This window comes from Hirundo rustica, chromosome 9, assembly GCF_015227805.2.
Source record: "Hirundo rustica isolate bHirRus1 chromosome 9, bHirRus1.pri.v3, whole genome shotgun sequence".
NCBI classification, from domain to species: domain Eukaryota; kingdom Metazoa; phylum Chordata; class Aves; order Passeriformes; family Hirundinidae; genus Hirundo; species Hirundo rustica.
Window position 1 is genome coordinate 24,395,466 of NC_053458.1, and position 25,057 is coordinate 24,420,522.

Here is a 25,057-nt window from a genome sequence, read left to right on the forward strand (position 1 = left end):
AACGGCCTCGCGCCGCCGCCGCTTCCGGCACCGCCCACCCAGTGCGCGCCGCCGGCCCAATGGGGGAGCGTGGTGCGGGGGTCACGTGCGCCGGCAGGGAACGCGTAACGAAAGGGTCGACGTGGACAAAGGGGAAGAACTACAGCTCCCGGCGTGCTCCGCGCCCCGCCCCCCGCGCTCCCTCAGGCGCTGCGCCGAGCGGCTCCGAGCGAGCCTCACGCGCGGAGCGTGCCGGGAAATCATGGAACGGCTCGGGATGGCAGGGGCTGCACAGCTCGACTCTTCACGGGCAGGGACGGAATTAGAGCCCCGTCCAGCCTGGCCTGGCACACTCCCAGGGATGGGGCAGCCACGACTTCTCTGGGCACCCTGTGACAGGGCCTCATCACCCTCACGGCGAAGAACTTGCTCCTAAATACCCGATCTAACAACTCCGTTTGAAGCCATTCCCCCTCACGCTGTCACTCCGTGCTCCCGTAAAAACTCCCTCACCGTGGAAACACCTCCGTGACTCCCAGCTGCCTGAGGGACGTTTGTTTGATAAAGTCCCCCAAATTATCACACACTCACAAAAGCAGCCTCCCAGCAATGGAAGGGAAGAGCGTCTTTATTTCCATGACAAGCGTTTGTACAAAGTTCCAAGCAAATACAATGTGTTTCGTGTCCTTGCCTTTAAACAGTGGAAAGCCCATGGAATTCAACACCCCAGCCCGACTCTCGGCCACAGGCCACGAGAGGCGATTTATTACAGTTCCCAGTTTGTGAAGGCAACTGCAAGAAAGCAACAAAAATGATGAAATGGGTGCGTTATTATAATTTCTGATCAGGTGGTCCCACGTAACCTTGCAGATTGCTGAGGTCGTCTGACCAAGCTGTCGCTTCTAACCAACTGTAGTAAAGACTAGAAAAGCACTACTTTATCCATTTGCAAATGGGCAGAAAATGCCCAAAACCAGAAAAAAGTACCCTGGCCATGAGGAACTGCAATTTAAATTGCAGAACCAGGCAATGTACAGGCTGAACCTTCCCCATCCTTCCCCATCTCACTGGTGAAAAACATCTCAGCATCTGCATTCAGCAACGCAACTCTTATAACAGGAAAATATTACCCAGATCTAGGCCTGCCACAGAAATAATTCCAAAATTACCATTATGGGAATACTTAGGCAAAATTCTCTCTGTACAGTTGTATCTAATTCATATTAGAATTAGCTTCCTTTTGCAGGAGGCTGCAGTCTCTTTTGCTGCCATGCTAATTCTTTCAAACAAAAAAAGTATTAAAAACCCATCACATCCCCTAATTTTAGCTTTAAAAGGCTGCTTGCTGCTGCTTAACTCAAGCACTTCATAAATTTGAAATCACTTAACACTCAATACCAATTTAAAATAGTTAATGATTTGTAAAGGTGAAGCAGCTGACAGTGAAATAACCAATGATTTGTAAAAAAAAAAAACTGGCTGGCAGTGGTTTGTATGTTTACAAATTAGTATTTTTGCATGAAATATAAGGAGGAAATGAGTCAAAATACTTCTGCAAGGAAAACATCTGTGATCTTCACCTTTCCATACCACAATACAGTTTCTAGAATAAATAGGAACTGCATTTATTTTACTGCCGTGTCAGAGCAGTTAATCCAGTTACTCAACAAGGTTCCTTCCTCACACAGTAATATTTGCCCGTTCCTCTAGTGTAAATTTTCTGTTAGTATCAAAGAATATTTTGATAGCATTAAAAGACTTTGCACAGTATGCTGAAGTTAAATGCTAACACGCATTAAGCTCCTGGGACTTTGTTAGTTCTTCCCGTGTCTTTATAGGCACAAATCCTGCAGTCCTTGCAGCAATTATAATTAATCTTTGCTGTCCTGTACTGTATGACATTCAGAAACAGGCTCAAAACATTGGGCCAGAATTTCAAGGTGCCTTAAACTGACCTCTAAAGTGAGGTCTTGCATTTGAAAGGCCAATTTACTAAAATCCTGGGTTTCATCTCCAAGCTTTTCTGTGCAAACTGAGATGCAAAAAACACAGTTAAGCAACTCTGTGCCAAGACCATGGCTTGATACAGATCGTATGTACGAAAGCAACTGTCTCATTTTAATAACTGCTTTTGTGATGTGATTCTGCCCTCCAAAATCTAAGCACATGTAAAACAACCTCTGTCTGCCTTTCACTTCGGTTAACATCTGCATTAGAAATTGCATGCAATGATTCCATTATTTTACAACGGTTGCCACTTATTACATGATTTCCACACCTAAAACGGTCTGCAGACCTGAGTAACTCAGTGTGAATGGGAATGGCAGGACTCAATATTCTATATCAAACATCTGTAAGTGAATTTATTTTATAGTGGGATTTAAACCAGAGAAATGCTGCCTAATGGTTATAGTTATTGTAAACATTCTCTTCCCTCCCTTCCACGAAACAAAATAGCCATAAAGTGCTCTGGAAGGCTAAATAACCCCGAAGTGCAGAGGGGTAACTGAGAAACCTGTTCCCATACTTTCCCCTTTTTAAATACAGCAATAAGAGGAAAAAAAAAAAAAAAAAAAAAAATATCATCTGATTATTTGCTTGTCTTTGCTATCTGCCAAAACTTGAAAATAATTAAGTAATCAGTTTGTAGAGTTTGCACAGTGTGGCTTTTCAGCAATCTACTAAATCAACTATTTGGTTCTGTTTACTACTAAAAAATGTTTTTATTTCCTGTATACTGCATGCAAATACTAAAAGCATCCTCGAGTATGTATGTACCAACCACCAGAATCAGAGCAGTACTTGTCAAAACCATGCATTGAAAAATCAAGAGGATCCCTAAGAACAGCTAAGTTGTTAAAATAAATTGATGATAGTTGGGCATTTGAAGCATTCAGTGGTCACATTTAAAGACTTTTTCTCTAGCTTTAAAAGGGAGCAGATTTGAAGTGACAGGTAAGGTTTCTCAGCAGTAATCTGGTTTTAACCAAGAGGAAACCCATCACCCATCCCTCAGGAAGGGATTCGTGGGAAACCTGCAGGAGCTGGGGACACCACAACAAAGCTCATTTCCTCCAGCCCCGACCCGAATGAGTATTCACAACTGAACAGGGATTGCTGGAGTAAATCGGTCCTGCAGGGCTGGGCTGAAAGCTGCTTTTTACTCCTCCGAGTTTTGCTGTGCAGAACCATCTCCTGGGTGTTCTTTTCCTCCTGTGCTTTGAATTCCTGCGGGTGAAGATGATCGATCTCCCGGCTCCCGCTCTCGCCCCCCAGGCTCCGTGTCTGCCGTGCTCTCTGCCCTGGGCTGCCCCCGGGGCTGCTGCGGCACCAGGGACACCGGCTTCAGCAGTCCTGGGCCCGGGTTTGCTCTATCCAGGATGGGCACGTCCTTCGTGGTTCCGTCTGCAGCGGGGCTCCGAAAGGAGCTCTGTGTCCCAGCCTCCCCCGGGACAGCGTGGCTGTTCCCTGTTCCTTCCTCCCCGTACAGCCTTTTGTCTTCCACCGCATTTCCCGTGTGCTCCTCCGGCTGCAGCCTCTCACCTCCCGCACCCGGGGACCACACACTTGGCTTGCTCTCCACCTCTGCCTTTGCCGCCTGAGGCGGAGCCGAGCTCTCCACCAGCCACGGTGCTTGTGCCCCCCTGGGCACGCTCTCTACACTCGTACCATCTGGCCCCAGGCTGGCTGAGGAAGGCCGCTCCTCCTTGAACTCCACACATTCTGCTGCATCTTCACTCCTCATCTTCTGGCTCATGTGAATTTCTGCCACAGCCACTTCACTCAACTCGGAGTTCCCGTTATGGTGCTCCTGCAGCTTCAGCAGCTCGCCCTCACAGACCTCCTTTATGTTCTCAGCTGGAGTATCTGCTGGGATCTCAACTGTCAGCATCAGCAAACTCCTTATCTCATTCACATCATCGGGGGATTTACAACTCCTTTCTTGTGACTGGCTTTCTTTTTCAGGACTATCCCCAAACCCTGCTTTCCCTGTCTTTCCATCCTGGGAAACTATCTTTGTCTCAGAACTCTCACCACTTTCTTTTTTACTATCACCTTCAAACCCTGTTACTACTGCATTTTCACTCTGAGATAATTTTTCCATAATTTCATTTTCTACCTTGCTTTTCTTTTCGGCACTCCCTAAAATGTCTGTATCTGTTACACTCTCAGGTGGGAAAGCGAGCTTTATCTCAGAAGCTTTCTCCTGTTCTGTGCTTGCTTTCTCAGTGCTGCTGACAGACACGGTAGCTGTTACCGTTTGACTCTCTGAAGTCACCTCTTCCTCTGCTGCTCCTTCAGGTACCTTAAGTTCTTTTTTAAGGCTGGCTCCAAAATTTTTTACTGCAGTGTCAGTCTCCAAAACTACTTTTTCCTCCACAGGTTTTTGTTGTGCCTCGAGCTCTCTCTCAGTGCTCACTACACGCTCCGATTCGTTCTCCAACGCGCGTTGTCCCTCTGCAGCTCCTTGCTTAGTGCGGCCAGCCGAAGGGGACTCCTGTTTGTCACCAGTGTCTGTAACAGCCACTGCTTCCCTCCTGCTGGCCTGACCACCAGCTGCGCTGCCAGAGGCGCCTGCCTCTTTGTCTGGTGACTTTCCCTCATCAGCGTCCTTCTCCCACACGATTTTCCCTGTCACGACGAGCGTTTCCTCGCCGTGGCTCTCGGTGTCCGAGCTCTCAGCTCGGGCAGCTGTGGGCACCTTGGCGGGGGTGCCCTGTGCTGATCCCGTGGGGGTCCTCAGCTCCGTCAGGCTGGACACGCTCTCGCAGGGCACGTTCAGGTTATCCTCAAACAGGTTGTGCTTCCTCAGAACGGCAGCTTCTTTGATCACTGCATAAAACACAAACACCAGACTGCTTTGGGAAGGCTGACAGAGGCACGGGGGAGAACATACAGTGCTTTCCCAAGTTCATGTTGTACATTTTGATTTTAAAGACAATGCTAATGTTCGTTTTCTGCTTCATTTTAGTTCACAATTCTTTTCTGGGGATGGGGATTTTATTTTTTGAATAACGGCACTTTAGTATTGACCTAAGCATTTCTGAAGCAGAGGACCCACGACGCATAATGGTAATGCTTCAGTGCAGAAGGATTTACATTGAATATGCCAATAAAAGTGTTAAAAGCGGTTACAATTATTATACTGCTGTTTTGGAACAGGAATGCCTGTGATCTGTGAAAACATCGTGTGCAGTACATCTGCTTGTCTTTTATCCAGGGTATAGTCAGACAGGCACATATAGAGAGATACAAGTATTTTATAAGTATTCATATATATATATATATAATATTTATAAAGAATAGTTTTGTTTTCTGACACAGAAGCAGAGAGATCTGCAAGGAGTACTGCACTGGCATCAGTGAGTACTGGAAACTGCATCTAGCAGTTAATTTCATTTGAGGAAATTAATCTCTGTTGCCATTAGTCTTTGCAATTCTCTTGGTCTTGCAATTGACATAGTCTTGCCATTTAGTCATCACCAAATTTTTATAAGGAAGGACAAAATTTCCCTCCATGGCCCTCGAAGGAATCGAGATCAAGTGAAGTTGCCATAATTACGTTTTGTTAGAAAAAGGCTTGTGCCAAGCCATCACTCTAGAGTTCCACGGGTTTAGTAAAGCTGCCTCATAACTCAGATTTTAGGGCTTGCAGCACATCTTCAGTGAGCCAAATGAAAAAAAACACTGTAGGGATGTAACCACCAGTACTGGAGAAAGTGGGACAGGAACAGCCAGGTGAGGACTCTGGGAAGCTCTGAGGGAACAGCTCATGGGCCACAGGCTGCAATGTTACTCCTGTCACCTCAAGAATGTTCTCACCTTTCAGGGCCTCTTCAAGCAGTGTCTGATATAAAATCTCTTCATACACGTTCTCTACTTGGATCACACTTGTGTAATCAGCAAAAATGTACTGCTCGTATCTCTGCAGCTCCTGTGCAGGTAGGGAAGAAAGGAACAGATGGAGAAAACGGAGGGATTCTGAGTCCTACTGCAAACAAATAGCTTGGAGATGCCATGGAGCAGGTCTTGCAACACCCCGTGACAGCTCCTGGGGTGCACTGTTTGAACTATGACTCCATGAGCTTCGTTCCACAATCAATTATGTACTTACCAAACAGGGTTCCTGCAGTGCAACCACAGTTAAAAGCACTACAGATCACTGCCTGCTGAAACAAACAGCTGCTGAGGATATGCCTCATAACTTGTTTGTCCAAGGAGGCAAATCCATGGTGCAAGGGAGATGGGGGTTTGGTGTTGTTTTTCTAATAGGTGTGTAACAGTTTGAGCTCACTGATTTATACCCAACAGGCTGTCTAACTGAATCATTATAATCAAGCAGCTGCTTGGTGGTCTATAAAAAGTAAATTAAGTGACCTCTGCCCACTTCTAGAAGAGGCACCCATATAAATCACCTGGATATTTTCAAGTGAAAGGTCAGGACTTGGCAGGGCCTGTCAGCTGTGCCACACCTTGGCTTCTAGAGCTGGCTGCTCTTTTCTGCAGAGGCACAAATACAAAAGGCTGGTGGAAAACTAAACAGAAGGGGTTTGTGGAAGTTTGCTCCAGCACTGCTTCCTCTGTGAAAGAGGCATGCGGTGTCTGCACACATATTCCAGGTGATAAAATGCTTGTCCCTGTGCACAAACACCCTGTCTTGAAGGCACTGCTGATGCTCTACAGGAGACTATTACTTGGGGATCCTAAGGAAAGGAGAGTGATGTACAGAAGGGACTGATTTTAAATATATTCTTGAAAGTTGTAAATTTTAACAATCCCCACTCAAAGACTCACAAGTATAATTTGGCAAAATGCTTAATTTTAAACTTGTTTTTGAAACTGAAACCAACTGGGCATAATCAAGAGCAGCACACTGGGGGTGAGAGCTCATAGCCAAGGGGAGCAGATGAACATCCATGGAAACAGAAGGGCAGGATGCCAGGATGGCTTGGGGCAGTCTCCTTTCAGCAGGCACAGGATAAGACAGGAGGGTGCCTAGGGCTTTCAGAGGGTTCAGACTATTCATTCTGAGCCTAGGTGAACAGAATTCCAACCATCCCCTGCTGCAGCCTCATGGATACCACCTCCAGCAAACTGGTCTTCACTGACTGAACATGTCCTGTCTGATGAGGGGAACAGAGATGGTCTCTGTGATAATTTCCTGACTGTTGTGCAACCCTTGCACTGAACACCACCAACAGCAAGGGCTGTCTCTTGCTGAAGGAGTTGAGCACAGGCTGGGCAGGTCCTGGATGTGCCTCTGGGTGCTGCTGCAGAGGAATGAACACAAGGCCCAGCTCATCCCTGCATCCCATCTGTACAGAAGAACTCAGTTTGAGGGACTTCAGATCTCTAGGGAGGGAATGAACCAGGGATGGGCAAAGGACTTCAACTGCCTTTGAGAAAGCAAATTGTATACACAGTGTCCCTGTGTCCTGAAATCTTCCTTGGGCTCCACACATCTACCCACCCCATGAAGTGGAAAATCTAAGCACTGAGCAGGCAGGAAATCTGCAGTTCTCTGAGAGAAAACTGCCTTACAGTGTTAAGGAATTACTGCCAAGGTGCTGTTCTTCCCCTGCCTTTCGTTATTGGTTTTTGAGGTTTTTAGTCACAGACACCTACTGGTTTGCATGTTGAAGCCAGTGTCTTCTGCATTGTGGGCAAGGTAATCTGCACCAGTGCCTCCTGGAATATCTTCTTGCGGATGGTGCTGCTGTCGTAGTCATATTGCTGCCAAAACACACCAGAAAGAAACAAGCCCACACACGCCTGGGGTTATTCACCACTCCCACAGGGAACTGGTTCCTGTCAGCTGCTGCATCACAGGTGCACAGGGGTTTGAATGGCCATGCAGGTTAGTCCAGCTTCTACAAAATCACTCTAAAATCTAGGTTCTGGGATCTCTTTCGCTTCTTCTAACTCTTAGGATAGAAACAGCCCCCAACTGCCCTCCCCAGATATTTCAGCACTGCCCTTTCTGAGAGTAGTGGCAGGCTAATTATAAAGTTAATTAAAAATTATTTATCCCGATCCACAGCATATTAATAATCTGATTTACCTACAATTAAAGGGACTGCACATGCAAATACTTTATAAGTGTCTTCCCAGAACTAGGTTTTATCCCCCAAACAGGCACCAAATCAATATTTTCAGCTAGACAGTAAAAGCTTATCTTGTTTCAAATGCAGAGGTACATTCATATCAAATATATTCTCTGTTTCCAAAAAGGCAGCCTGCAAATGTGCTACATGACATTTACCTTCAGCACTCTCAGCTTGACTTTTTCAATGGTTGTTGCAACTTTGGCCGAGTCTGCCTGGTGGCTTGGAGAGAACAGCTGCTCAAAAGTATAAACTGCATTTTCCATCAGCTAAAAATAGTAATTAAAAAAGTCTGTTAAAGACCAGTAACATCAAATTCCTGGAAACATGAGAAGTGCAACTGTTAATTTAAATGGTGTTTCTGAGAAGGTGCTCTGAAGAGCACTGAAATGCTGCAATAAATAAATAAAATTAAAGCTGTGGTATCATTATCATGCTGTCCCAGCTTTCTTGTACAGTTCTGGTCTCATGTCACCACCCAAACTGATGGAAACAGAGCCAAAATGTAGAATTGATTATCTGTGACACAGACCACAGTCAAAACTCATTATCCCTAGTAAGAAGACTCCCACTGACTTGTACCATTAAACATTAATAAACAAAGTGTTTAAATAATATTGCACATTATTTTCAGTCACTTTCATTATAATACAAATAATAATCAGCAAAATCACACAGAGAGCAATCATTTCTCACAGAATTAAGCTAAGCTGGCATTTACCATATTTTCAGCTTATCATTAAGAATGATACACCCCTACTTTGAAGATATTTCAGACAAACCGTTCTGCAAGTGGCAGTTGAGTCTATTTAATGAGGCTTTGCCTTTTCTTTAGCTGTTCCCGTTCAAATTTTAACATTTTCTTGTTGGTTAAGTACAGGGAGATATGCAGGGGGGGCATTCCTTCAACCGGTTGAGCAGCGTGCTCCCAGATTTCCTGAAATTGGCCACTAGAGGATGCCAAGCTCCCAAGGCAAGGAATCCTGCTCCACCCTCCGCGCCAAGTATATTTTAACGAAATACTACACCAACACAGACGTGTCTGATTTTACTTATTATGAAATAAACGTCCATGGACAAAAAGGGAAACTACACAATATATTTATGAGGAAAATACCAGCCTTTTAAAGAGGAAGATGCAATAACAGCATGTTTAGAATAACTTGTGCTATAATTTAACTTATTTCTTGTTAATTTTGACTTCTGTTCAGAAAAAAACAAAAAACGACCTCTTGGTTTATATGGGATTTATTTTCTGTCAACTTCTTTGTCTTGACTCATGGTTTTCACAAAGTGAAAGATACTTTATTTGGCAGCATTTTGGAATGGTACCCCCTGAAAGACCCAGACATGAAATCAGAATTTTATTTCTGAGTAATTCCTTGGCTGCTGGTCCTGGCTGTACTCAGAAGAGCTGCTTTTAGGAAAACCCTATCCCAGTACTGTCCTAGACACTTGTTTTCCATATTCATAACTTCTACTCCATTGATCTGGACGAGCTCCATTTCACAAGGTTACTGAGCAGATTAATAAATATCCCAAACACAGATTAAAATCACAGGTTCAGTTTAGAGCTCCAAGACCAAATGTGCCTTGTGATCTGGCAACTGTAATCAGTTCACTGGCCAGCTCCTCAGAGACTTCTGGCCAGGCATCCAGGAGAAATACAGGCAAAGCAGAATTATAGCCTATACCAACACACAGAAGAGGGGACACAGAGGTGGATTTCAGTTTTCATCTGGAACGATTGTCACCTCCACCAGTCCCCTGAAAAGTGAGGCTGGATAAAGCACCTACACCCTGAGATGTTGTCTGTCTCAGAGTTTCTAACATGAATTGCTTTACTTTATGTTAATGAGAAAATCAACTACCAAGGAAGAGACATTCCATTCTGGTACAATACATTTAAGACTCTTCCTGAAAACTCGAGTCTTGAGAAAGGGAATCAGGTGAATTTTAGCCACCCTACTAGTTACACACACAGCTTTCTTGGGTGCTGAGGTGCTGGGACTTCAGAACCTGAAAGTTCAGGGGAACAGATGATCCATCCAAAATTTTCACACCTTGCTGAATGACTCACACATACACAGAGTGTCACAAATATAAGTGTCAAGCAGCTTCTAGCTGCTTTTCTCAGGTTTTGTTATTTGTACCTCGCCTGAGCGACACTCTGAGGTTCTTTTGCTGCTTTTATCAAGATTACTTTGAAGCAGATTCACAGGACAAACCTAACCTGTTCTCCCAGGAGGAAAAACTGGATCTTATAGTACCTCTTGCATGAAGTTCTGTGTCCTCTGAATGACAAAATCGATGTGATAGACCTTGAAGCGGCTCTTGAGGTCCTGCAGGAGCTCCTGGAGCATGTTCACTTTCAGATAGCAGGGCTCCATTTTCACCGAGTTGAAGGGCAGGGTCATAAGCTGATCCACGTTCTGCATCCCCATACAGGTTTTGAAAGAAAAGCAACCAGAGGTCAATTTTTAAATAGAGAATGTAACAATTTGCCTTTAACCCAAATTCTGGTGTCTGCGCTCCAGTTGCACAAATACCACAAGATTTTCTAAATGACAAAACCAAGTGCTCACGTGCTTCCACCTGGGAAAGCAAATCCTGCTGCCAGCCAAGATCTAGCCAGAAGGTACTTGTGCTGATATAAAGGCTCCAGCTCTGTTTTGTCTTACCTCCTTTAGCCTGGTCATGTCATTAGTCTTCTGGAAGTCCTGGATGATTTCATTCACTTCCTTATCAAAAAGCAAGCGCACTTCCGTGAATCCAGAACTGACGGGGCCCATGAGCTCCTCCAGGATGGAGGTGAGAAATGGCTGGATATTCTCTGTGCAGCACTTCTGGGCAGGCTCAGAAACACTGCCTGAAGGGTCACACAGGGCAACAGTTGCATTTAGAGACAGTGAAAGAAGTAATTGGAACTTATCTCTTTACCGTTAATTCGGTGGGTTTGTATTTTTCTTAGGAGTCACACCTCCACAGAGGCGATGAGGGTGTCAAAGGAGTTCACAGCTTTATGGGTGACAATGAAAACTCTTGTCCCAAGCTTCACCTAAGCAAACACTGACAACTGGGGGCATTGTGAGGACAGAGGAAAGGGCAGCTCTGAGTAGGATTATCAGCTATTTATTTATTTATATATTTGCCAGCTTAAGCAGCACCAACAACATTTTGCCTGCTCTTTACATTCCTTTTTATATTCATAACAAAATTATTATTACTTCACATTAATTAAAAACCACCTAAGAAGCCCTTTGGCTTAAATATTCTTTGGAAGCCCATGTACTTGTCACATAACCAGAACCTGGTTTTGTGGTGCATTCCTAGAGATCAGGTCTTTTAATTATGCTCATGTGACCTGTATCTTCACTACATAAGACTGTGCAAGTGAAAATGAAAGCAGAATGAATTCTGATCGGGATACTCAAAACCTGTCAGCTCCAATTTGAAAAGACCCGGTATTTTCACAGTGGCCACAGGTATAAGTTCCCATCAAATACGGCAGACGCTCATTTGTGTTCTGAAAATGGGTGTCTCCAGTCGGGTTTCTCAAAACGCATAGGGATTTCAAAACAAGCACATCTGGTAATTCGAGCGACACAATGGGAAACAGAGAAATGCTCCAAAGTAAAGCTGTTCCTCCACTAACCTTTGATTTTTCCAGCTAAGAAGTTCTTGGAGTTCAGAATCTGATCCATGTCTGAACGAATGGTCCCTTCAAGAGTTTTTGCAAATTCTCTACATTCTTCTTTCAAGGTACTTAATTCTTCTGCCACCTGCTGCTGGACTAAGCCATAGGTTTCCTCTACGATCTGGGCCCAAATCAAATTGAGAAGCAGAGATCAGAATCAGCACCCACAGAGAGCTGCTATGAGCAACAGCCACTCTGCAAGTGTCAGTCCTTACCCCAAACCAAGCCCGTTTCCTGTCGTTCCTCTTTCCCTTCATTTTAGGCAGGATCATCGTCTGGAGGTTAGGCAGCAGCTCCTCCATCACCAGGTTGCTCAGGATCTGTACGGTCAGGAGAGGAAAATGACAAGTTCACACCCTGTTCTTTACCTGAAGGCTGAGCACTGCAGCACAGAGCGATGTGTGCAGGCAGTGGCTCAGCTGTCCCTCCCGGCTGCCAGGAATTACCCACGGAGGCTTTGCGCACTCTCTGCCTAGATCTGAACTGCAACTCCTTCCTTACCCGTCCCACTCAAAGCACCAAATAAATATGCAAGACTTAAAATACATATGATTTTGGGATTCTAGGCCTCCCTCTCCACATTTTTATTTATAGAAACCGTCTCTGGCCTGAGAAGACTGCACCAACAGCCCAGCACAATCCGCATTCAGGATCATATCCATGCTCTACCCAGCTGCTGGCAGAGCCAATACAGAGTGCAAAAACACCCCTCAACTTTCCATTTTCATCATGCCAGGGCTTTTTCATTCATGTCAGTGCTTCCAGACACTGCACCTCGTGTATTACAGCTGCCAGAAGGATCTGAGGCATGCATCCACACCAGCAGAGGGAAGTGGCAGGAACTAGAGCACCACAAGTAAAGGAGGACTCTGACTGCAGCCCAGTGTCAAACAGGGCATGAACAGTCCCTAGGGAAATACAACACACAATACCCTGCTGTAATATACCTCTAATATACCTTGAATATGCAATACACTTTTATTGTAGTTTCATTTAGGTACTTCTAGATAATGCCACAGCAGCACTTCACATTCAGTTCTGCTGACTCAAGTGTCTGTCAAAAGCAATTCACTAATTCAGGTCCTGAACTAATCGCTTCCTTAAAAAAGGTCTCGTGAGTAACGCAAACTATCACAAATAATAAACATGACAACAGATCAGATAGATTTAAGAGCCAAGGGAAAAGCATGAAGCTGTGTCAGGGGAGGGTTAGGTTGGATCTCAAGAAAATGTTCCTCCCCAGAGGGTGCTGAGCACTGCCCAGGCTCCCCAGGGAATGGGCACGGCCCCAGGTGCTGACAGAGCTCCAGGAGCATTTGGACAACGCTCTCAGGGTGGGATTGTTGGGGTGTCTGGGCAGGGCCAGGAGCTGGACTGAATGGTCCCTGTGAGTCCCTTCCGGGTCAGGATATTCCGTGATTCCACAGTTTCATATTGTGAAGAATCTTGAGTTCTCTGGGAACACTTTTAAGGCATTGGTGGATCTTCCTTCAGGTGCCTGAGCTCATGCTCCCACTCCAGCCATGCTGCAGCCCCAGGGAGCACTGACACTGTGAGGACTCGGCCACCACAAATGAGTGTCAGCAAATACATTTCTTGGCATTCTGCAGGGACTTTTACAGCAACAAATTTCAGCCTGCTTGCTCCAAACCACTCACTTAGCTTGGATATTTGCCTAAAATAATTATTATGTTTGGTCCAAGCAGGCCATGAGAACACACTATACTTACAGAATGAATTATTGCTAAGAAGATAATAGTGGAACTAGGCTGGATGTCTTCTGATTACAGCTCTCTTGAGACATATGGGTTATGAGTAAGTTGTTGGCAAGCAATAGGAAAAATAAAACATAAAATGAAACTAGCACTATAGTAGCTCCATAACATGAGGGAGGAGGGGAGAGGAGAAAAACCCTCATGTAATTCCTTGAAGTAAGGATTTTATTATCAGATGTTAGCAGGGAACTTCAATCACTGACACGATGGCAGTGGGAGAGACACTGTTTATAGATTTTTCTTCCTATTCCACATTTTTCAGCATTTCAAAGGTAGGCTTCTTCTAAAACAATAATCTGGTTCCTTAAAACAAATCACTCTCCTTAAGGTTTTTTCCATTTTCCAAAGGGAAGCCAGATTTTATCACAGAAAACAGCCAGCAGTTGGCACTTAAGTAAACATTTGCTGCTGAGTGCTCAGTGCTTGGAAAAAAATATAAATCAGGGTGTAAATAATGCACTAAAAGTCATGTGGAGTGATGCCAGTGGGATTGTGGGGTTTCTCAGCTACCATGAGTACTCCAAAGCTGGGTGCCCAAGTATGGACCCAGACCCTGGGCTTAGCATTTCATTTCTGCAGAACTGAAGTACGCAGATTTTTGGTGTTTAAGAGTTTGTAACCCTTACTATGCAAGACTCTATTTCAGAAGTTTTTATTAAAAACAAATTATCACTTACATATGAGTAAGAGATGCATTAAAATCTCAGGTATTTCTATCTACTAAATTTTCTTTTTTAAGATGCCCTTTTTTGCCAAGAGAATTTATAATCTTCACTATCCTCAGAGCTGCCATACCCAAAGCCAAAACCCCCATCAGGAATATATTCCTTTACCTCTTTTTCATTGCCAGTTAGCATTTCCCACGTGCCATAGTGGCCTTTCTCCTGCCGGAAGAACTGAATGGCCTCTAAGAACGCCTCCACTTCATACGTGGTCTGTTTGAGAAAGTCTGGAGAAAACAAAAAGTAACATGAAGGATTTACCCAGAAATAACCTTCAAAAAATAACCATCCTTTTCTGATCCATTTCCCATTCCACATGCACCTAGCCGTGGTATTTTTAAATAATTTACTAAGCCCAAATGCCTGGAGATCTTGGGCGTTCACTAAGATTTAGAAGTGCCTTAACATAGAAAAGCTCATGCTTTGCCTTTTCAACTGTGAGCAATGTAAGGTAGCACACAGAAGACACTGACAGAGTGTGGCAGGGCCAACAGCTGGGAATTCTTCCTCTTTAATTTATGATAATGACAGGCAGCTCATTGGATAAATCGTTAAATCCTGAGTTAACACGCCCCAATAACATTTTAGTTCCTTTATTTTGTTAAGAAACTGATGATCAAGATTTTTTTTTGTGGATATACAACAAAACAGACCTTAACAAAGAAAGCACTATGCTTGTACCAGTTAAGAACAAAAACTCCTGACAAGATCGTGCTGATTTCCCATAGTATTTCAGGAATGTTCAACCAGAGCTCTGGAATATCTGGTTATTGTGCAAGGCCACTTCTGCCAGATGGGAGCTCTTCCCGAGAACAGTGTGGTGGCCCGGGGACACCTTGTTCTCAAAGTGAAGCAGAGTGGCTGCTTGGCAAACCTGCATGAGAAAACCACCCCCAAACACTTCAGGGATTGAAGTGCTGTGTCTTCACTATCAGAGTGTCAGGATTATTATTTTATGGGAAAACAAAGCCACAAAGGCTCATTGTCCCCTCTCCAAGATTATTTGCTGCAGCCTTGAGCAGCTGAAGTCCTGTTCTGCACTCCAAGAAGAAAGCAGGGAAGAACAAGAATGTTGATTGACTCAGAGGGAATTATGCTGCTTTAGAAGGTACTGATACATACAAACAATTGTGATGAAAAGAGTCAGAAGTCCTCAAGCCTTGCTTGTCAGGCAACACTTCTTTGGGCTTGTTCATGAAAACTGCTCAAGAGAGGAGCTTTACAGGAGCCTTGCATAAATGCAGGGATTAGAGAAATTATGGGAAACATGGAGGATTAACACCACAGTGATGCCTGAAATATCTCCTCTATATACTCCAATAAAAACAAAAGCTACATAAACCTACAATTAATGTCATCAGGGCTTTATCCTTGAAGCTTGAAAACTGCTTGAAAGCTGCATGGTTTCAGGTCTGCTCAGAGCCCAAATGTCAGAATTTGCCCTTTCAGAGTTTAGCCTGGCTGCAATGACTGCAGGAAGGTTTGTAAAACACCCCGAGGGGCACTAAACTTTCTCACTGCAACTCTCTTGATACTGTTCTTCATCTGCAGATATTTGGAGAGCCAAAGACATCACACAAATTCTCCAAGCCCATACAATGATCAAACAAAAAAAAAATCAGCCAGGTAAAATCCCAACCCTACCTTCACTGCCACCTCCAGGATTTAGAGCATTTGTCATAGCAAGTCACAAACCAGGGTGCTAAAATATCAGTATTGGTTGTAAGTCAGACTGTTCAGTGCTGAGAGAACATCCTCTGACCACAGTTTTAATGAAAGAATGGAGTGTTCCACCTGAGCAACTGAGGTGGAGCATCGCATTCAAAAACTTTTCTCCTCCCAAAATAAAGCTCAAAATATTTTGATGAGAAGAGGGCCTGGTTTGGCTGCAGGGAAGGAAAACTGCAGCTCCCACAGCCCTCCAGTCATGACTCACATGTTTTCCTCCTTCACAGCTGTGCTCCCTCTTAACCCAAAGGGACAAGAGACCATCCAAGAGGCTGGTTCTTAGACTGCTGGGATGGTGATGCACCAGTGCTGACAAGAGTCTGTCCTCTAAGATCATCGTGTTTTAAATCCATGCTTAAGGGAGTATTCTCTCTCTGTTCTGACTGTCCCCAAGCCCGTAATACAGTGGGAAGAAGACGCTAAAAATCCAAGAGTGATTAATTTCAATAGCTCATGGGAAAAACATCAAGCTGTAAGTGGCTAAAATCCCAATCCCACATTCTTTCCTATGCCAGTAAACACAGGACACAAACACAGTCACGGCAGTCTTGTTACAAAAACAACTCCAAGCAGAAAGAAAGCTTTATCCTTCAAGGCTGCTACAATTGCTTAATTTAGGCAATTTCATTCTCACTTTCCATAGGAGGAAAAGATTGCCTCAGTGCTAAGGCTTTGAACAAGTAGATCCATCCAGCGTGAGGCTGTGCAGAAGCTGCTGGCGAGGCACGAGACAGAACCACATTCATGGACGGGGCTCAAGAAAAGGGAATTGTACCCAGCTGAAAGGAGCTGCCATGCACATCCCGCACGACCCCAGCGGGGCAGAGCCAGGGCTCTGCCCATCCCATCCAGCAGCCCATGGAAAGGCTGCAGGAGGGCAGTGGCTTGGCAGCCACAGCAGGGCCAGGGAAACAAGGGCTCGGCTGTTGGGGGAGCCACGCTCGCGTGCGAGGGAGCAGCTGGGCCGTGGGCCATGGCAGCAGAGCTGCAGCTGCAAACGGGGCAGGTGGCAAAGCCCAGTGGTGCCAGGGACAAGTGCTCATCAGGGGAAAGCACCGTGGATGCTCCTCTCTCCTCAAGATCTCACAGGGGCTTCCCTTCAGGCATTCTGGCACCTATCCTGAGTGATCCACGTGAACTGCTGGTGGTACGGAGGGGAGCAGCTTAGGACAGTGCTGGCTGCAGTATTCCTTACCCAAATGCCACATAAAGCCAGGAACGTTACTGAGTGTTCCAGCAAAAGGCCAGTGAGGCTTTACAGGTACCCAGACTGATAGTGTGTGCTTGCACTATCAGGACAGAACAGGATGCCTTGCACTTGGAAAATCACCCAAGCACCTTCTCCAGCTGCTAATGAACATAAAATCCCTTATGTGTGGAGATAAAAACAAAAATCTGTTTGTTCTGTTTAATTTTTTAAAAAAGAAAACATACCTAGAGACCCTACATATGCAAGCATAGAGCCCGATTTCAGTAACATACTGCTAACCACAGACTCATTTTATAAATGCAAGAGTAACTGCCATAAAGCTCCCTTCAACTCTGGGAGATGGAAGGACAACTGGAAGCACCATGACTTTATAAATCTCCCCAAACTTGCACATGTCCCAATGGTATGGCTCAGTTTGTTCAGGACTGCAGAAAGCTTTCTGGGAAGGAAGGAGCTTCCTTTCAGTGAATAATTTCTCTTTTAAAAAGCGTAATTATGTCAAACCTTAACGCATCAAAATGATACCCAGAGGACCAGGCTACTGGACACCGTCTGAGAGCACCTGCCCCTGGTGCAGAAGAGTTAACTTAGAGGGTCCCGTTCCCAGTCTCAGCTGTCACCCATGCTCGGGCTGCCCTGGGACTGGCAGTCTCCTAATGGAGTGCCCAGGGCTATGAGCTGCTCCTCCTGTCCCTTGGCAGGTCAATGTTTGGGGAGTGAAGAGAAAATCTTCATTCCCAAGGTCCTGTGGGCCCTCCCAGCCCCGTCCATGCCAGGACAGCTGCACCCTTGGAGATGGACATGGCTAAAGCCCCTCAGGACAGGCTGCCCCTTTGTAACTCACCAACACTTCACGTATGTCCAACCACAGAGCAACTGGAATTACACCAGTCAGAACACTGGAGAGCTCTGTGCAAGAATTTCTACAGAAGGGCCTCGTTACCAGAGAGGCTGAGTGTTCCAGCTGCCAATGGCTCAAACTGGATTTCCAGCAAATCCAGATAATACAAAATCTGCTTTTGAACATTTCAGTTCAAACTGTGCATCTGTCTGTACTGCACACCGCTGGCGTGGGGCTGCTGGTGAGAAGGTTTAATCACTCGGATGATGATTTTTCTTAATCACAAGCAAAGGAAGATGTCTTTGTAACATGGCATAGCTGTTAAAAAGTGATTATTTCAACATCCCATTTAAGCTGTCCCTCTGAACAATAACTGTCACTAGTGGCACTTGGGGACATGGTTTAGTGGTGAACATGACTGGGTTAATGGTTGAACTCAGCTGCAATCCAGTAACAGTGAAGGGGTCTATTGACTGTGGACAAAGTGAGCTCCACCACAAAGAATAACCTCAGCCTTTTGGCTGACATTTCACACAAGGTTGAGGCCCAAAGACACAGCTGAACAAGTGTTAAACCAGAATCCAGAAGTCTGAGCTCACAGAGCACAGGTTTTAATTAAAGAAATGCTGACTCTGACGTAACGCCCTTCATGTGACCACTAAAACTCAGGAACAATCCACCCTGGCTTCATCTGCCTCCTGCAGCATCCCATTCAGATTCTGCATGCAGGAAATATCTCCTATATAGAGAGCCTTTTCCTGGTACACAAAAACCTCAGTACAGGTATTGGTGCAGGGCCTTCCTTTTTGTGATGTTACAAATAGACAGCAGGAGGCAGATTAAGAAATATTTGGAATTTGAAGTGCAGTTGCAAAAGCTGGCGCTTCTACCCCTTCTTATTTCCACTGGACACTGCTGCTCTCAAGAGAACAGATTTCATGCTAAGAAATGCAAATTACATTTTCCCAATTTTCTCATCCTTCCTAGTCATTCCCCTCTCACCTTGGCATCTGTTTCTTTTGTATATATTTAGACTGGCTTTTCCCCTGCTTTCCACTATACACACTCTGGAATTTAAAAAATAAACAATTTCTATATGGGTTTTTTTTGTTGTTTGTTTGTTTGTTTTTAATTTAGTTATTTTAAAATAAAAGCTGGTAAAAAAAAAATAATACAGAGATAGGAGAGAGACAGGATTGTGGTACTGGCACTTCAAACATAAGTGTTCCCACTCTGCCAGCCGCCAAGGATTTGGTGTGGAGGCAGCTGGAGACCATCAGGGGACAAGAGACATTCTTGTAGTGAAGGAATCACTTTGCCAACCTCCCAGAACCACAGTTACGGAACGCCCTTCAAATAAAAATAAATTAGCATGATAAAAAATTATTTCCCTTTCTAAAAGCTCACGTGAGCTCCAGCACATTTTGAGGGCTGCTGCTTTTACGATACCACAGACAGCTGGTAAAAAGGACATGGCCATCAACTCCAACAAAATTAAACTGTGGAAATTCTGTCTCCAAAAAATAAGCAATTCTGTCTCCAAAAAATAACCCCACCGGGATGGTAAGAGAAGGTAAGAGAAGGAACATGCTTTGAACCTGGGGAGATGAGGAAAGCTCAGGAACTGCACCTTAGGAAAAGGGAGGTTACCTGGGGCTTGGGACATGGCCCAAGCACAGCTGAAGATGACCTAAATAAAAGGACATACGTTTTACCCTCACAAAATGCTGTCCTGTGTTGTTAGCATCCAAACAGAACAAAGTGAAGTATCTATGGTGCTCTGGGCCTGTGAGGCATCAACCTCCCACTCTGGGGATCTCCTGCAGGCAGTGTGCTGGCACATACATCACCCACAGAGCATGTGGTGTGAGGCTGCTAACCACCAACAGAAGCTAGATGAGGTCACTTCCAAACATGATACAGCCCTGTAAGAATACGCTGTATTTATAGCAAATAGAGCTTTGCAGCACAAGTTCCTTCCGTGGCCACCAAACCATCACTGAGCAGGGTTAACTGTTTGGTTATCAGCACACAGCACCCAGATTAAAGCTGTTCAAAGCAGCACCAGACAGGGCACAATGAACCTCCAGTGGGGGGGCCAGCAGCTGTGGGTTTCATAGTCTAAAAAATTAATGAACACTGCATAAGCACACACAAAGGATCACAGTATCACTTATTTCTGACATTTTCCAAGTGCTTTCCAAACCAGCTACTATATTCCTGGAGTAGGTGGGAATGTGGAGAAGAAAAGGCTCTAGGGTGACTTTATTGTGGCCTTTCAGAACCTACAGGGGCTCCAAGAGAGCTGGAGAGGGACTCTGGACAAGGCATGGAGTGACAGGACACAGGGAATGGCTTCCTACTGCCAGAGGGCAGGGTTAGATGGGATATTGAGGGGAAATCCTTCCCTGTGAGAGTGGTGAGCCCTGGCATGGGCTGCCCACAGAAGCTGTGGCTGCCCCTGGATCCCTGGAAGTGTCCACGGTCAGGATGGATGGGGCTTGGAGGAACCTGGGCTAGCGGAAGGTGTCCCTGCCCACGGCAGGGAGGTTCCTTCCCACCCAAACCATTCCATGATTCTGTGATTTCTCTGCTGCAGAACTTCAAAGCTGGAGCCTGAACACCACCTTCCTCTGCACAAATGAGTCTCCTAAAACAGGCTGGGGTGGTGGGCTCAGGGCAGTGGCTCCCCTGCACCACCCCATGCTTGGCAGTATATAAGAAGGAGATAATCAGCCCGAGGTGAGAGGAACAGGAAGAATGTAATGGCAGCTATGATTTTAGCACATTCATCATTCTGATATTTCAGAATGAATGTCACTCCTACAGACTGAAAATCCTCACCACAGTGTAGGAAACCAGGCTGGCAGGAAAGGCAAAAGCCATGCTGACTGAATGAACACACATTCAGTCAGCATTTTGCTGTAGAGCAAAAACACCCTAGAAAGAGGAGAAATAGTCTTATTTCAAGCAAAATATTCTAAATTGTAAAAAAAATCTATGTCCTAAAAGTTTTAGTCAGTTTTTTTCTAACACGCCATGAGCCTCATCATGGCTTTGTCTGTTATGACAAAATTAATATTCCTATGGATGCTTACACATCAGTTTCAAAAATCTATTTGGAAGTCATGTGACTGGTAAAAGAACAACCACGGTCTCAGCCACTCATGTGGATCACAGATGGTCTTATATTATTAACCAAAAAGGGATTTAATTAACCCAAGTACAGCAGCTGCTTGAGAGGAGCAAAGACACAAGTCTTGGTAGATGAAGGGGTAAATATTCTCTCCATTTGTACTTTTTCCCAACCCAAATTACCGCACAGATCTTCCAAAAGGCCTCACTTTCATCCCAGTACACAAGGACATTTTTCTTTAATGTCATAAAAAGCAATTTCCTCCTCAGTTCTCCTTTAATTGCTCCCTCCACATCCATTGGAAACAGGCAACAAGAAAATCCTTCCTTCCCTTCATCTCCCGCTCCAGGGAAGAAAAGCCACCCTGTTTGTGGCATGAAGACTCAGAAACCCTTCCAAAGTGGTATCTGGACTCCTGGCAAGTGCTCTGCTCCATATGTAGAGATATATAGACACATTCATCCCTCAGCTCAAGGATTTCATGTCAGCTTCTCAAACTTTATCAGTGCTCCTGGAATTATTCTGAATTCTAGTCCAAGACTTGGTGAGTCCTCTACATGTAACATAGGAAATTTAGAAACAACTATGAGAAAAACATCTGTCAGATAAATTCAGATCTGAAAAAGGAAATGCACATATTGATAATGGCAACCCTGAAAGTCAGAGATGGCAATAAAAGATCTGCCCTGCACAAGCTTTTGTCTTTCTCTCTTGCCTAATGTATTTCTTTATTATACTTCTTTAATATATTTATTGCTCAAAATAATTTTTGTTGTTGTTTCTGTTGAAATAGGAGATGACAAGATATGGTTTTGAAAGTCCCTCAGCTTCCTGTGTCAGTAGGGTGATTGTCAAGATGTGGATGTGAAATCAAACCAGATGAAAAAAAATAAAATCAAGAAGTGAAACTCACTGTCTCCCAGAATGAACTAGTCACTTCCTTTCCATCGTGCAGGCTTCCCTCTATCCCAGCCCCAAGTGGTCAGGGTTCTCCACTTCCAAGAGCAAATACTGAGTGAAAGTCATATAGGAAGCAAGAAGACCTCCTAAAAAACCAATTCAAGAAGTACTCAGAAGAAACTTCAGTCTGACTTTCAAAGCATGCAAACATAAAGGATTAAAACCTGGGGAATATCTAATATTTGAGCCTTTCCCTCACTCATTGTGGGACTGATAGAACATCCCCGATGGGGGCTAGGTGGCCGTTTGAGCAGCAGATTTCCCCCAAATCTGAGGTGTGCACTTCTCAGTATTTCACTAAAGAAACAGGGAGCAAGATGGAACCAGGTAAGTCCAGGTTGTGGATCAAAGTGGATCATGAAGATAAGGCAAAGCAAAGAATGCCATGCTCCCACCCCCATCTAACCTGGCAGGAGCAGTTTAAGAAATTGGAGGAAAATGCTAAACTGCTTCCTCCACACACCTAAACTCAAGCACAGCTTCTTTAAAAAGCTGAGGAGTTTTAAAAATCCTACACTGCTAGAGGTCTGACCTCTAGAGACACTTGGGAAGGACTGGCTCCCCAGAGCAGTCCCCTCCAGGGACCCCCTGCACCCACCAGGCTGTTTGGGTTCCTCTGCCATGCCCTGGGTACTTGTCTTCTCACTAATCAGCCCTAATCACACCAGCTCACAAATTAAAACCCAAAAAGCATTTGATCTTTTATTGTTGCTGAAGGTGATCATTGTGTCCTCAAACCACCAAGCCCTCATCAATGAGTATAAAGGGCAAAGACAAGAGGAAAATTGAGAGGGGAATGACACAACAGCCCACACTCCAAACATCTCAATGCCATTTCCCAGTGGTGCTCACTAAATCCCAATTCTTTTGCTCTACCCAGAAATCCCAGAAACACAGGCTGGGCTGGGTATTTATACCAGAGAGACTGGGGACAGGAAGCAGCTGAATGCCAGGGCAGCTCCCAGCGCTGATTCACTCCAGCTTTCCGTGTTTAACTCTGCTTCCTGGGAGAAAGAAAACACACTGTAGCCACGAACTCCTCCAAGTCCTTGGCTTAAGCCCAGTGCAGTACATTCCTTTCCAGGAGTGGCAGATCACAGCAGGGACAGAAAGGCTACTTCTGATCAGACATGACATTTATCTTTGTCCTTGGTAAATGGGAACTCGGAACTTTGGGAAGAGGTGGAGTGAGTATTGCCTTGGTCCATGCTCCTTATGCTGCTAAATTATATTTCACAATCAAACATGAAGGATTTTTCACAGTTCTTTTCTCTTTTCAATTATTTTTAATATTTTTTTTACTGCAATCCTTACCACCCAGTGTTTTGCTGCACATAGCTGTAACTTTGTAAGATTGCTCAGACACGTGTTTTTGTCAGCAGAAGTGTTTGCAAAAAAAGACTTTTGAAAGTATTAATAAACTAATATTTTTCAGTGATGTGCGAATGAGTAGGAATCAATATGAAGCCCTTGGGAAAAAAATTCACTCCAAGGGCAGAGTTCAGGTTACTGAGGTGCTTGTCAATGATAATTTTTCCACTTGTAGCACCTGGATCTCCAGGGGATAACATAACTCCAAGAAATCCACATAAAAGGGGCTCCTCCTTCCCTGATGGCTGTTAAAACTCTTTTCCTGGTACAACAGTAGATCCTAATCCAGACTGTCTTTATCTGCTTCTCATCCTGTTGGGCAGAAGTAAGGATGAGCCTTAAGGCATTGTCTGTCAGAAAAAAACTGGACCACAGGAAAAGCTGAGAGGGATAAATCCTGGAACAGATGCATAAATGAGCAATAGCTAAGCCACATGAAATATAATGAAGTGCAGACTTGCAGGCTTTGGAGATGGAAAAGACCTCTTATGTCATCTAAACCCAGCTTCTGCCAGTTTAGGATTGGCCCCTAGAGTGATGTGCTGAACTTTAAGGAAAGACCAGGCAGCCAAAAGCTATGTCAAACCCATTACACTTGTTCTAGGAGAGAAATGAAAATCCCCAAACATCATGAACAGGCTTCAAGTCATGGAGTGCCAGGAAAACTTGACTGTATCCCTATCTCCCTCCCAAACCTCAGTGAGGAGCCAAGTCCAGAGTGTCAGGGCACTGTACACCACCTGGATAGCGCTGGGAATGGGGGCTGTTCACCACCTGGACAGCATTGGAAATGAAGTTGGGGATTGTACAGCACCTGGACAGCATTGGGACCAGGAATGAGGTGTGTACACCACGAGGATAGCATCGGGATCGGGAATCCCACATTTCCTGTGAAGGCGGCCCCTGAAACCAACCAGTCCTGAGCACCACACAAGTAACTGCACATCTTAGGAAACTGCCTAGAAATGCAGTCATGTGTGTTTTCCTCATGGAAATGGAGTCCTAAAGGAAACCAGGAATGCCTTTGGCAGCGGAAACAAGGGAAAAGAGATGGCAGCCGAGAATGATCCAGGGAGAACAGGAGGAGAAAGCTGTCTGAGGGCAATGGGATGAAGCTGATGACCAGGAGACTAAAGTGACAGCTAAAAACCATTCACCAGCAGCCACTTCTGCTAATAAAAGGGACTGTTCACACTCTGCACTCACAATTCATTTACCCACCAGCCTGGACTTCAGACCCAAGCAGCTGAGTTTAGTGGAGAAGATGCTGAGTGTTCCCGTTTTCCACCAAGAGCAGCAGGAGAAGATGGGACTCCAGAGTGACACTAAAGGCATGGAAGACCCTGGAGATCAGTGGGGAGCTGAGGGCATCGTGGCGGAAAAAATGTCGTCTGAAAATCAGGAAAGCATTTCTTTTTCTGAAGGATCCAGCTCATAAATGATCATCTAATTTCATGGGAGTTGTTTTTACAACCCTAGCAAGTCACAAATTAAGGGTTTTTTAAGGTTTTCTAGTCTGACCTATTCAGAAAG

General features: G+C 44.8%; 1 protein-coding gene across 3 annotated transcripts in view; it reads right to left on the reverse strand.

Annotated features, from left to right (window-relative positions):
* Positions 1-589: 589 nt before the first annotated feature.
* Positions 590-25,057, reverse strand: part of NIBAN1 (niban apoptosis regulator 1) — a 63,487-nt gene continuing 39,019 nt past the window's right edge. For 2 of the 3 annotated variants that reach the window (XM_040073436.2, XM_040073435.1), the window contains exons 6-14: positions 14,390-14,505; positions 11,997-12,101; positions 11,740-11,902; positions 10,766-10,953; positions 10,355-10,516; positions 8,243-8,353; positions 7,606-7,713; positions 5,803-5,914; positions 590-4,812 (exon numbers count right to left, since the gene is read on the reverse strand). In XM_040073436.2, the coding sequence (XP_039929370.1) occupies positions 3,140-4,812; positions 5,803-5,914; positions 7,606-7,713; positions 8,243-8,353; positions 10,355-10,516; positions 10,766-10,953; positions 11,740-11,902; positions 11,997-12,101; positions 14,390-14,505 (2,738 nt within the window). In that variant the 3' untranslated portion in view covers positions 590-3,139. Of the gene's footprint in view, positions 4,813-5,802; positions 5,915-7,605; positions 7,714-8,242; positions 8,354-10,354; positions 10,517-10,765; positions 10,954-11,739; positions 11,903-11,996; positions 12,102-14,389; positions 14,506-14,539; positions 14,752-25,057 lie in introns of those variants that run through there. The other variant, XM_040073437.2, reaches the window with a different exon arrangement.